The 13,229-nt window shown below is 52.7% G+C and overlaps 5 protein-coding genes across 6 annotated transcripts; 2 read left to right on the forward strand and 3 right to left on the reverse strand.

Moving 5' to 3' along the window:
* Window positions 1–55: 55 nt before the first annotated feature.
* Window positions 56–2,313, reverse strand: H257_03014 (hypothetical protein). Its single transcript, XM_009826905.1, has 10 exons — window positions 2,224–2,313; window positions 1,994–2,148; window positions 1,435–1,918; window positions 1,280–1,380; window positions 1,009–1,218; window positions 690–947; window positions 549–635; window positions 444–497; window positions 301–393; window positions 56–242 (listed from the first exon to the last, which is right to left on the reverse strand). Exons 1-10 carry the CDS (start codon window positions 2,276–2,278, stop codon window positions 126–128), a joined length of 1,614 nt encoding a protein of 537 aa, XP_009825207.1. The 5' UTR covers window positions 2,279–2,313; the 3' UTR covers window positions 56–125.
* On the reverse strand, window positions 2,306–4,356 carry H257_03015. Of its 2 annotated transcripts, XM_009826906.1 has the most exons (5): window positions 4,247–4,356; window positions 3,436–4,188; window positions 3,025–3,161; window positions 2,752–2,943; window positions 2,306–2,687 (listed from the first exon to the last, which is right to left on the reverse strand). In XM_009826906.1, exons 1-5 carry the CDS (start codon window positions 4,325–4,327, stop codon window positions 2,399–2,401), a joined length of 1,452 nt encoding a protein of 483 aa, XP_009825208.1. In that variant the 5' UTR covers window positions 4,328–4,356; the 3' UTR covers window positions 2,306–2,398. The 2 variants fall into 2 exon arrangements, with proteins under 2 accessions (XP_009825208.1, XP_009825209.1); XM_009826907.1 differs by having other exon boundaries at window positions 2,306–2,943.
* A 94-nt stretch (window positions 4,357–4,450) lies between these two features.
* Window positions 4,451–5,905, forward strand: H257_03016 (hypothetical protein). Its single transcript, XM_009826908.1, has one exon. It carries the CDS (start codon window positions 4,497–4,499, stop codon window positions 5,811–5,813), a length of 1,317 nt encoding a protein of 438 aa, XP_009825210.1. The 5' UTR covers window positions 4,451–4,496; the 3' UTR covers window positions 5,814–5,905.
* A 1,418-nt stretch (window positions 5,906–7,323) lies between these two features.
* Window positions 7,324–10,768, reverse strand: H257_03017 (hypothetical protein). Its single transcript, XM_009826909.1, has 3 exons — window positions 10,549–10,768; window positions 10,401–10,479; window positions 7,324–10,337 (listed from the first exon to the last, which is right to left on the reverse strand). Exons 1-3 carry the CDS (start codon window positions 10,702–10,704, stop codon window positions 7,423–7,425), a joined length of 3,150 nt encoding a protein of 1,049 aa, XP_009825211.1. The 5' UTR covers window positions 10,705–10,768; the 3' UTR covers window positions 7,324–7,422.
* A 1,602-nt stretch (window positions 10,769–12,370) lies between these two features.
* Window positions 12,371–13,119, forward strand: H257_03018 (hypothetical protein; the record flags this gene model as incomplete). The annotated part of the gene is made up of 2 exons (XM_009826910.1): window positions 12,371–12,547; window positions 12,637–13,119. 2 exons carry the CDS (start codon window positions 12,371–12,373, stop codon window positions 13,117–13,119), a joined length of 660 nt encoding a protein of 219 aa, XP_009825212.1.
* Between the last annotated feature and the right edge of the window lie 110 nt (window positions 13,120–13,229).

The following is a 13,229-nucleotide window of genomic DNA, read 5'->3' on the forward strand; positions in this document are numbered from 1 at the left end:
CCCTATACCCCTAGATAGATAGTGCCTCCAGCTATCCCCAAGCAGCGCTGTACTTCATCCATGGAACTCTTTATCCTGAGTTTTATGACGCTTTGAAGTCACGAATAAACTACTATCTGGTGCGTTTAGTCGTTGAGTAGGGCGTCGTCGATGAGGACACCAGGGGTTCGAGGCTGGGGGAGATTTCGTGGCGGCTGTGCGTTCATGGGAAATGCCATGTCACGCTTGCACATCGGGCATGTCTGTTACCGCGACATATTAGTGGTTTAGTTTATAGACAGAATATGATAGATAACTCACTTGATTCTTTTGGAGCCATTCGTCAATGCAAGGCGGATGGTAGCGATGGTTACACGGGAGTTGCCTCAACTCTTGGCCTGGAGTGTAGTCGACCTGATTGAACGTCGTAAACACAAGGCCGTAAACCAAACTGCATGTCGTACCAGGCAAATGGGGCACATTTCATCGGACACGTCGGCTGTCGACGCCGGCGCAAACTACAACAACGATGTCACAGCTGAATCGTGTGTTGGAGAGCGATATCCGACCTTGACCAGTTCAAAGTGGTCAATTTGCTCTTTTGACATTCCTCGCGGTCGCACCATACCCGAGACAGCGGCCCCATGCCTTATCATCTGTACGAGCAACACACACATGTGAACCTCCAGCAGCTCGCTCGAGCCTCGTACCTGCTGGCGGTATAACCGTTTGTAGAGGTGCGCAATGAGAATGATGCACGTGATGAAAAGCACGACAAACGCCAGCAAGAGGAACATCACTGGACTGATGGCGTTCAGATCCTGAATGTACGGCGACGAGTCTGTGGGCAGGGTGGTCGTGTTGCGTAGCCAGAGGTCGCCGTAACATCGCTGGAACTTGCCGCCGTAGACAAGGATGCCAGACTTGTACACGGCCATGCGATGGTTGAAACGCGCGGTGAGGGTCGACTGAGTTATATATCCAAAAAAACATGTGAGAAACGAACGGGACTCACTTGGCCACACGTACGGCATCGGAAGTGTAGTCGAACTTGAGCTCCAAGTTTGGAACGGCGAGGGTGGCGGCGTAGATGGTGTCTGGATACGCCACCGCGTTGTCTTGGCCAATGTAATTGAACCCCCCGATCATCCAAAGTCCTTGGTGGGCGTACACAACGCCAGAGTATATTCGGTCGTACGCTGGGTCGGCATGCAAAAGGGTCCACGTCAAGCCACTCCCCTTGGTTTATCCGATGTAATCACATGACGTAAGCGGAAATATCATGCGATGATAAATCTACCTCGTAGGACAGGGGAACCATCCACGCGTCGGTGAGAATGGTCCATCCGTCACCCACAATGTGGCGTCCGCTCAACACGACCATGTGTTCGACGGTTCCAACTGGACCACGCAGTAGTTCAAGTACAGACATGGTACGAGGATATGCGTTTGTACCTGGAATTGTAGTGGCCGCGTGAGAAAAGCGAGCGGCTGGCTTAGCAGTACCAGCTACTGTGGCCAACTCAGTCCATTGTTTCGTCACAAAGTCGAGTCGCCACAGGTCGTTCAGGTCGACGGGGATCAGCGAGTTGTTGGAAGGAATGACCACCCCCCCAAACACCACCATGGCTGTATCTGCGGCGGTCACTGCCGTCGCTTCACTTCGAGCCAGGGGAACGCCAGGACCATCCTGGGGGACGGTTTGCACCTTTGTCCAGGTCTCGGCCACGGTGTCCAGCACCCACACATCCCCTTGTTGGGTGTACCCGTCGTCGTCGTTCCACCCCAGCACCTGGTTGAACGCACTAATGTTCAGCGTCATGCCTCCGTAGATGTACACTTCTTGCGTGGCCTGTCGAACGGCCGACACGTGGTCAAAGCGAAGCCCGGGGTTGACCGCCGTGACCACTGGCAGCCACTTGAGGCGCACCAAGTCAAACTAGACCAGCACGATACATGATGAGGTATATGCTTTTCCCCCGTTGACTGTATTGGTTACAAAGGATGGCATTACCTTCCACGTATCGTCGTAGACGTTGTGGTCTCCGTCACCTACCCCGCCATAGATGTAGGCCGCGTCCCCCACAACCTCCATGACCATGCCTTGCCGACCACCAGGTGCCTCGAACGAGTCCCGAGCTAGCCGAGTCCACGATACAGCACTACTGCCTTGGACCACTGAGTCAAGCCACAGCATTACTTGCTATCGTCTCCCGTCTGGATTATTTGTAGTGTTGACAGTACCTTGCCACAGCACGAGCAACGGGCACAGCACCATCGACCACATATTGTTGGACATCGCAAGAGAAACACTGTCGACGCAATTGACGGGAATGATGGCCCAAACGAAGTGTATTTATAGCTCAGCTAGTACACCTGTATCTAAATTTCTAATCTTAGCCACACGGCAAGATGGTACTTATGGTGCTGCCACACTTGAACGTCGACGGTGAAACACGAGCCAGTCCGACGACGCTGTGGACGGAAAGTGCCAACTCCCCGACTCCAAATGTTGACTTCGCATCGAATACACGGACGGTTCGTGGAGGTCCAGCTTGTGGCCGCGCACTTCATAATGCACCAGATGTCGCTCCTTCCACCGGTGAAAGTCTTGGTTGTGGATCATTTGGAAATGATGGTCTCGCATTTCGTCGTTCGACACGACTAACGTGCGGCCGCTCAGCTTTACGGCCGCATACAACCAGTACCTATGACATGACAGGGATATATGTGACAAAGTACACGTCACGAACGACTTTATCATGTTCGTACCAGTCGTCGTTGTTGCCGTATTGGCAGTTAAACATGACGTTATCGTGTTTCCACTGCTGGACCATTGCACGATGGGGCTCGGGCACTTGGTGGTCTTTCGTCCGACGCTTATGCAGCACAATCAGTGGCTTCTGGCCTTTGTCTTGGTACGCTTTCAGCACGGTTTGGATCTGTGGGTAGCTGAATCCTCCCCTACAGGACATATTAACTAACCTTGACTAACAACAATCTATCAACGCCATGGCTTCTGCCTGGCCAACACATCGAACGTACCCTTCAAAGTTTTGATTGAAGTACCCCACATTGGCAGCATCGATGATCACGTCAAACGGGCCATGCTCGTCTAGCCATGTTTTGAACGCCGTCCACTGCTCGATCCGTTCATCCGACGTGCACACCAAGTTTTCCACCTACGCATATTGTACTTTTCAGTCGAATGTGCTAATTTTGGGGGATGGATGAAATTGAGCAAATAAGTCAAATAAGTATGAGTGGCTAAAAAGAATGAAGTTTGCAATATGATTGGCTATAATGACTGAATGTTGGTTGTAATGCAGTCACAAAGATACCTCTTAAACTTAGTTTTATACCATATTTCGCAGATTCATTCAACCAACTGCCGGAATAACTTATGAGCAGAACACACAATAACAAGATGAGAGAATGCCACGTCACGTAGCCTACCTTGGCCAACAGTGCATCCTCCTTCTCACGAGACAACTCGACGCTTTGCAAGGTTGAACCCGTGACCGAGCAAATCCCCTGGTCGTTCACTTCGCCAATGTTGCACTGCCACGCGTCGCCCTTGTGGAGCTCCGACTTGCCAAAGAATGCCTTGAGGACGTCCCACGTACTGGGACTGGGCACGAGAACTTGGTCGCAGAAAAGCCCAAGCACCTTGTAAAACATGGACGCGTCGTTTAACGCGGAGCTGGCGGTGAGCAGTGCGATATACTCGCCTTCCGTGGCGTCGATTTCATGTTCAAGAAGCTTCTCGAACACCCACCAAGCCTGCTTCAGGTCCAGCGTCGATGCAAATTCAGCCAACAACGGAGCGAACGTGCGCAGCTTGGGCGACACTTTGTGCGCCTCGAGCTCGGCGATGAGGGCCAATGCGCGGTCTGTGATGTGATGCTTGGAGCACAGTTTGATCAGCGCACTGTATGATGATTCATCCACGGGGTGCTTTTTCGACCTCGGCGTGGAGGACGCGTGTGTCTTCATGTGCTCGTACACGTCGAACGCCGCCCCGACGATATCCTCCTGTGTCGTGGATTGCCCACAAATGTTCAAGATCATCTGGTACAGATAGGTCTGCAATGGGATATCGTTGTCCTTCATTTCGCGGAATACAGCGAGGGCTTGGGGTGCGTTCGACGCGGCTGCACAAGCTTCGAGCTTTTTGCGGTATTCTAGTTGCGTCGCTTGTTCTGGCGTCTACGTTGGCGATGGATGAGATAGCTACGGCTGCGTGGAGGAACAGTTGTGTACGTACCAACTTCTTCATCTTTTTCTTCGTTTGAGCATCACCGTTGGCAGGTGCCGGACGCTTTGCGGCCACCTGCGTGGCGTCCATGACGTAAAGAGCTTCAACTTCCACGAAAATGGTGGTGGCGGCGGATAGTCGGATAACATGTCAATTTTATCCGGATATTTTTATAAAATTCAAATGTGACAGTGGTATAAAATTAACAAATTCGTTCGCTCGAAGGAGGGGGGAAATCGAACGACGACGACGGCGACACATGACGTCCAAGACCTGCCGCGTGCCGGGGTGTCCACGGTTTGCGCAGTGCGCAGGACTCTGCATCGGCCACGGAGGTGGCAAGGCATGCAAGATTGAAGGCTGCTCGTCCACGGCCCAAGGCATGGGCTTGTGTTCAAAGCACGGAGGCAAGGCGCTCTGCAGCGTCAAGAACTGCCACAACAAGCGCGTGTTCCGCGGTGTGTGTAAAGCACACGGCGGCAGTCGCATATGCACGTCCCCGGGCTGCACGAACAAGGATGTTGGGAAGGGTTTGTGCGTGACCCACGGCGGCGGGACCAAATGCGGCATGATGAACTGCGAAAAAGTGGAGCGCGGCGGTGGGTATTGCAAGGCCCATGGCGGTGGTAAGAAGTGTACGCTCATCGGTTGCACGTCGTGGGCACCGAATGGAGGGCTGTGTCCCGTGCACAAGAATCCGCCGCCTGCTGCGATCCTGCCAGACCCGTCGCCGACATGCAAGACTCCCGGGTGCACCAAAGTAGATGCTGGCAGTGGCATGTGCAAGGCCCATGGCGGTCGAAAGGAATGCATTGTCGACGGATGCACAAAGACTCAACAGGCCAAGAAACGGTGTCGGGAACACGGCGGCAGTCGGCTGTGCGAAGAAGAAGGCTGCAACAAGACCGCGCAGTACAAAAAGCTGTGCAAGGCGCACGGTGGCCGCAAGCAATGCATCATTGACGGCTGTGAGAACGTCGTTAAGACCCGGGGGTACTGCATCCGCCATGGCGGCGGTACCAAATGCAAGACGGCGGGGTGCGAAGGCATCGATCGCGGCGGTGGCCATTGCAAAGCCCACGGCGGCGGCAAAAAATGTGGGTGGCAGGGCTGCTTTGTGTGGGTCATGGGTGGCGGCATGTGTCCCAGTCACGAGCACCATCATCCGAGTCACGCGGCCGCGGTGCTTGGGCTCACACCAGACGACGTCGTCGCAGCCAACCACCCAAACGTTGTGGGGCACGCTGGCGACCTTGTGAACCATTACACCCAGCCGTATGGTCACCATCCAGGGGCTATGGCGGGCCAGCCGACCCCGATGCCCCAGGCAGTGCCGATGCAGCAGCAGACTCAACAACCGCAGCAATACCACCCGTCCCAAGCCACGTCGTTCCCCCATTACCAGCAACTACAGCAACAATATCGGTCCCATCAAGCCGCTGCAGCTGCCGCCGCCGTCGCTGTCCACCAACACCAGCAACAGCAACAAATGCAATACGGAAGTCACCCCGAACTGCTCGAACTGCGAAGGCGACTGTTCGGCTACCCCGAAGGCGATTACCAGTACCAGATTTAGTAACAGTAGCATATGCGTATATGTCTCGTGGAAGCAAAAATATGGCGCGATATCAACTATATTCAATGGTATTGTATTACTACTGTACTACAGTGCGCGTCATCTGAAGCCTTTGATTTATGCAAAATGGTTCTACTCGCCCTGGGGCCATTGACCAAAGTGTCAAAAAGGCGCGCGAAGTTCTGATTGTTCCGGGCATTATATTTTTACTCAACGCTTATTGGTCGAATTATTTATTTTTCGGTGTATAGGATACCCGGAGACCACTTTACAGTTAAATGGAGGTATTCGATGTAGCAAAAATATTCTGGCGACTCGAAGTGATTTGATTGGTCAAGGCTCCGGAAAAATATCAGAAAATAATAAATTGGTAGATGTTATATTAATGTCTAAAGGTATGGCTATAATATATCAGAGGGTTTTGGAAAGTAACCTGCGAAAATACATGCTACTACCGGATTATCCGGCACAACACAGCTTATCCGGGTATGGGACGACTTATCCGGTCAAATTTTGTTAAATTTGGACCTTTCCATTGTTGTGCTTCGGACACGCACTTAAGGATTTACACATTAAATGCGAATAGTTGTACCACAGGGTAGCGGCACGGCCTGCGGCCTACCTGCCGCTTTTCCCGACAAGAGGAATCGATTGGAAATTCGGTGAAGTGCACGATTGGGGCTCATTCCTCGCCAAGGCATCTCCTGCACAAAATTATACACACGACCTCCGCTACGCTGCGGTGCGCGCAATTTTGTGGGCGGATGCTCTGTCGTCGCTCGCTACTGTAAAGCTCTTCGTTCTTATGCGGGTGTATACAATACACAAGTATGTCCGAACATATTCCGTTTGGACACTTTCACTCGGACAAAATATATTCCCCTTAAGTCCAATACAAATGTCAAGTATGTCCGACTGAAATTGTCCGAACGGTGTCCGCAAAGTGATCATATTCACCCATATTTTGAGAATAAAAATATTGTGGAAGTGTTACTGTCGGGTGCTCTAAGAGTATCTCCACCACGGCGACATTATATTTGGCACTACAATTAACATATGTAAACTTCAGTTTTCCCGGATAGCATTTGTTGTATCCAGTACAATTTCGGATAAATGTACGTTATCCGGTAAATTTGGTGTTTGTGTTTACTGTCGACCGTAAAACGGGAAAATTTACTGTTATTATAGTGTGTCGCTCCAATTTCCCGGATAATAGAGAAAGTATCCGTAACTTCGAATAGTAGTACTAGTAGTAGAAAATTAGGTTTGTTGGAGATGCCCATGCCAACGTTACACCCAAAAATCAACTTCGAAATTTCTAAATGCAAATCGAAGTACTAGTAACGTTACTTACTACTGGGCGTCGTTATCTTTTGCACTGAACCTCGCCGCGACATTTGATTGGATATTATGAATTTTCTTGTCGCAGATAATATTCTGTCTATTTTCGGTGTCCTTTCTACGGATTATTTGGTAGCCAATCAAATGCCGGGCAGAATTGGGAAATAATTTCTTGAAGCCAGCCAATTCACAGGTCTGACTTTGCGATCACACTGTGTCCCATTTTGGTTGAGATGGTTTCATTTATATTTTCCCGATAACTGTACAATTACTTTTTCAATTGCTTGACAATTTTTTGGCGTCGACCTGTGGACAGCTTGGGGGCACCGGCGAACGGTGTGAGCATGTTGTGCGTGGTGGCATTGTCATCGTCTCCTCCCGTGTTATAGGACCCGTTGGCCGAATTGAACGTTCCATTCCCAGTCGACAGGAGCGACTTGTTGCCATTGTGGTGGTTGCTGCTGCTTGGGGCGGCCCCATTGTACGCCCCGTTGCCCGTGTGGCTTTGTACCGCGAGCGACGACGTTTGTTTGGTGGTGCCATCGCTACCACCTTTTTGAAAGCGCAATTGGATGGGCTTCGGCAACGATTTGAGCATCTCCATGATATCGTTGAACGTCATGCGGCTCGAGTGGCAGCTCATGGCGTTGATGTACCGCAGCTGGTCGCCCACGACCGAGCTGGGGAGATGCGCGGCGCACCCCACGCCCGTGACGCGCGTGATGTACGGGAACTCGCTTTTGTCGTCTGCTGCGTGCAGCGACAGCCCCAGGGACCCTTCGGTCCACGCCAAGTCATACTGGCTGGTGGCCTTCGCCGGTCCCGACGTCGAGGTCGCCGGCCGCGACGACGACAAGCGGTTGGTGGGGGTTGAAACCGACGGTGCCGCCGCCGATATCGAGTCGCGGCCGACGATCGAGTCCTTCTTGAACCGCAACGTGACTGGCCGGGGGACCTTGCGAAGGTACGTTACGATACGATTGTAGTCCATTTGGGTCATGTCAATGTCGTTGATATGAGTCATCTCATCGCCAATGCAGTCTTCCGACAGGTGCGAAGCGGCCCCTGTCCGGTTGGATCGTTTGATGAACGCGCCCGTGGCGTGCGGGATGGCGTCAATCGTAAGCCCCAGTGGCCCGTCGGCACCCCACACGACCGAGTAGGTCGCTGCCGCAGATGAGACAGGCACGTCGATGTCCACTTCGTCGCCTTGCGGAGCTAGCCACTTGGACGAATGGGGGGGCGAATTGCGAACGCTAGACGTCGCGGCGGCTGAGTGGTTGGACCGACCAGTGTCGGTGGCGGCTGAGTGGTTGGACCGAACGGTGTCGGTGGGGGCAACTGCTGCTACTACTTGGGGCACGAGGACGACGGATGCGGGAGGAGTGCGCATCGGTCGGTCCGATCGCGTGGTCGTGTCGGGCTTGTCCGAGGGCACGTGGTTGGACTTTTGCGCCGACTGGAATTCCAGGACAATGGGTTTCGGCAGCGACTTCATCATGTCCACAATCGTTTCAAACCCGAGGGACGCCACGCTCTTGCCGTTGACGCTGAGCAGAAAGTCGCCCACTTGCGCGCTTTCAATACCCACCGACTCGCCTTTGCCCGTCACGCGCTTGATCACGGGCAGTTCGCCCGCCGCTAGGCCAGGGATGATTGTCAGTCCCAGTGGTCCCACGGTCCAGTTGACCGTGTAAACCGCGCCGGGCGTGGGGGTCGTCGGTTGCGCGGGTGGTTGCGGCACACTGTTTACTGACCGCACCACCTCGCGCGAGGTAGATGGCGCCGCTTTGGTCGCGTTGCCGCCGACACCACGAAACGTGAGGGTGGCCGGCAGTTGCACCTTTTTCAGCACCGACATGGTGAGCGCACACCCGAGCTGCACCGTGTCGATGTTGTTGATCGCGCACAAGACGTCGCCGATGGCAATGTTCTCTTTGACTGCGACGGACCCTGGCTTTCTCGTGAGCCGGTGCACGATGGGCAGCGCTTCGGGCGACCCGTCGTCCTTGAGGGTGAGTCCGAGCGGCCCGTTGCCCCACCGCACAGAGTACTCCTTGACGTGAACGTTGACGGGTTTGGTCGTGCTAAACTTGAGGATTACGTGGCCGCCGCGGGTCTGGGCCAGCATGTCCTGGATCACCTGGTCGTCGCCGACGGCAGAGAGCCCCGACAGGTGCTGGCCGTTCAGGGACATGAGCAAGTCGCCGACGTCGATGTGGGAAAACGATTCGTCGGCGTCCACTTCCACGAGCTTGTTCCAGCTCCCGTCCACGTCGTTGCGGCCAAACTTGAGCTGCGGCAAAAAGTCGAGCTTCCACACGACGATCTTGAGCGACAAGAACGCGTCGCACTTGTTATTCCAGGCTGACGGCGGTCCCGTAGGGGACAGCACAACCGACTCGCTGGGAACAATCGGCCCGACCGCGGCGGGGCTGGATTGGTGCTGCATGGGGGCGGCGTCCACGACAATGTTGCGAGAGGACGAGCTGCCGTTCAAGTGGTTGGTCGATGTCGCAGTTCGAGGCACGCTGGACGAGGCCTGGGGTGGAGGAGCACCTGGGTGTTTCATAGCGTCTTTGGTCGAGTTTGATCTCGACGGAGCGGCGGGACGGGAAACTTCGCGACTCGTCGACTCTGAACGTGTCGCGGGGTGGTCGCCGTCGCTTGGAGGGTGCTCGCCGCGACTGCCTGGATGTTGTTGTTCTTCAGAAATGGAAGTGATTTGACGAGAGTGCAGCAACGTTTCCCGCGTGATGCTGTTTTTGCGCGATCGACTGCTGGATCCGTTCATGAACATGTGGCCCATTTCCTTTTGCAGTCGGTTCTTCACTTCCATCGCAATGCGGTTCATGTCAGCATCTGTCCAATTCGCATTCGCCTGCGCCATCTGCGCCTCGATCGCCTGGGCAATCCGATTCTCCTCTTGCTTCTTCAGCCGCCGCATGATCTTTTCCTCAATGCGGCGCTCCACGTCAGAGTCCACGCGAAGGCGAGACGAACTACCGCCGCCGCCACCACCGCCACTTTCCTTCTTTTTCATCGAAGGTTTGCCATTGCCACTAGATCCCGTGGACGTCGACTTGCCGCCCTTAGCGGTAGGTGGCGGCGCTCGGAGTTCCTCGTCGCTAGACCCATCCCCAGAGTCATCGTCGTACGATTCATCACTAGATTCTTCTTCCGCTACAATCATCATGTCGTCAATAATCACATCGAATTGTCTGGTGAAGCTTGGCCAGTACGTACAATCGCTGTCGTTGAATTTAGAGCATCGTAGATTGCGACATCGCAACCGATGGGATGACGCATGAAGCATGTTGCATTCCTAGATCGGCAACACGTGTAAGACTCTTGCATCATAACGATCTCCGCCGATGGATTGCCGTCGACATACCCGGGAGCAGTAAAACACTTCGCCGCATCCGCTCATGCACGGGATTTGCGCGCCGGGTTTCCCGCAGTTCCCACAAGGCTCGCTCATCTGGAGTGCCTTGAGAAGCATGTCGTCGTCTTCATCTTCGTCGTAACCACCTCGATGGCGTGAGGACATGTTGTGAGTGAGTCGTCGGCGTCGGTAATCGGACTGGGCTGCTGTGAAGGGGGGCTGTTTCTACACTATCCTTTGTATTGGACTGGCCTTTTTTGGCCTATTCGGCGTTTGATTGGCTAAAAATCAAAAACTCAACCATTTCGATGGAAACATCGACAAATATTACGCACGGACCGAACTTCAGCATCCCAAGGTATCTGTGTGCGAAGTACAATGTACTAGGGACTGTGCGTGGATGCCGAGTCTCCACGTTATCGCTTACGTGAGCTGTGCTAGCAGGTACCGATGAGTGCATTGTAGAGCGAATTGCTTTGGATTGGTTACCACTTCGTCCTACCGTCTGCTAGCTAATGTGTGAAACGCACGTAGGGTTGTGTTGACTAGGCGGCGGTCATGGGGGGATTTTGCAATGGGGGAATTGGAGGCTGAAGACACACTGACGTGGGATTGGGGTCGACTTCAAACGTTGCTCTATGAGGGCTGGGCACAAAGCGACTTGATGCAACGTTCGTGTGACAAGGAGGCACATGTTTCCGTGGCTACTAGTACTAGTAATTGACAAGGGGGCACATGTTTCCGTCGCTGCGGCTCCAGATACTAGTGCTCTGAGCTCGGCGACTGGTTAACACATTCAACGCAGCGTCCAAAGCAATAATATCGTAAGCTTAGCTTCTTTTCACTGCAACCATACCAGCAGCCATCCAGGCAAACAAGAATTGTTTGTGTGTACCATGATATTTGCATACCTGGGTAGTAGTATTTACTATCGTTACTACAGAATTCAGTAAAACAGTCGGTTCGTTCAAAATAACATACCATACGTTGGCAAAGTGATCGATCATATTCACCCATACTACACAGGGATACTAGTAACTTTGAAAATGTATGAGGTGATATTTGTTTGATGTTCGAATTCAGCAGAAATCTCACGAGGGATTAATTACTTTGAAGTGTATTGGTCGTACTATACAGATTATTCTCGTTAACATACAGTGGACGATGCAATTGAAGCCACACTTTGATTCGAAGTAGAATCGAAATCTTGAAGTCTGAATGGTCAACATAAAATTCCCTCGTTCACTGTACTGGTATTGTGCATTTAACAGTTCATTAACGGCTTTAGTGTTTTAGAATAATACTCCGGAGTACTAGTATAGTACTTCTTAGTACTACGTAGTACAGTATAAGCCGATTGATTTTCCTCAGAACAGGCTCTCCACGTAGAACTAACCAATCACAACGCACCCAAGCGTTATTTAGTCTGAGAATTTTTTAAACTACGGATTTAGCCCTGGAATTGCCAAAAAAGGTGAAAAGCACAATACAGCAAATAGTACTTGTTGCGCTTGATCCGCAAAGATACATAGGAACAAGAATATCGAACGTGTGAGTAACTGGCTACTGGTGTGGCACCGTCGTTGGTTGTGGTCATGCCTGCGCCACTCCATGTAGAGTTAAACTGTTAGGGCTAACAATTCACCGTCAGTAAACTATCATCATAACCACCTCATATTAGGAGACAGTATTATTATAGCCAAGTCGCATCCATGCACTGAGGATATCTTCCTAACGTTATCCCGCACTTGGATTAATCGAGGTCATATATTTTGAGCGATAGCAAATTTAACCGGATCTGGAAACCACCACATTTTGTGATCAATCCTTCATGGAATCGGTGTCGGGACATACGATTGTCGTGACAGGGGGGGCGTCTGGCATCGGGCTGGCCCTAGCGATTCGCTTTCTTCAAAGCGGGAATACCGTCATTCTTGTCGGCCGGCGCCTGTCAAAGCTCCAGGAAGCGAAAGCCGCCCATCCGGGGTTTCACATTGTCGTGGGCGATGTGGGTACACCGCACGGAAAGCGCTCTTCTTGCTCCTGACCACGGAGCACCCTTCGATTGATGTGTTTGTGAACAATGCTGGTATTCAGCGTACCGTGGACCTCAAGCAAGGTGTGACGCCGGACTGGGACACGATCTCGAGCGAAATCAACATCAACTACGCGGGGGTCGTCCACACGACCTTGCTGTGGACCCCGTTCTTGCTAAAGAAACCATTTGCCGCGTTCGTGAACGTCACCAGCGGCCTTTCCTTCGCACCCCTGGCCTCTGTCCCCGTGTACTCGAGCACAAAGGCCGCGTTGCACTCGTTCACATGGTCACTTCGATACCAACTCGCCAACACGTCGATCAAGGTCATCGAAGTGATTCCTCCTGCTGTCGACACGGATCTTCAAGCGCCTGGCTTGCATACATTTGGCGTCAACGTGGATGAATTTGCCGACGCCGTTTACGCACGGTTGGGAGCAGGTGAAGTGGAAATTGGGTTTGGGATGGCCGAAGCGGCCCGACTTGCGTTCCGACAGTCCTTTGGCGAAGGTTTTGCGCAACTTAACGCCCGTTTCCAAACGTAGTGCCTACCGAGCTGTAAGCACGAGCAACTAACGTTATGATGCTTAATTGTCACCATTGGTGTCGATGAAGTCGATAAAGCACATCGTGTGGTCACTCATGGTCATGACCA

This window comes from Aphanomyces astaci (assembly GCF_000520075.1).
Source record: "Aphanomyces astaci strain APO3 unplaced genomic scaffold supercont1.5, whole genome shotgun sequence".
Lineage (NCBI taxonomy): Eukaryota > Oomycota > Saprolegniomycetes > Saprolegniales > Verrucalvaceae > Aphanomyces > Aphanomyces astaci.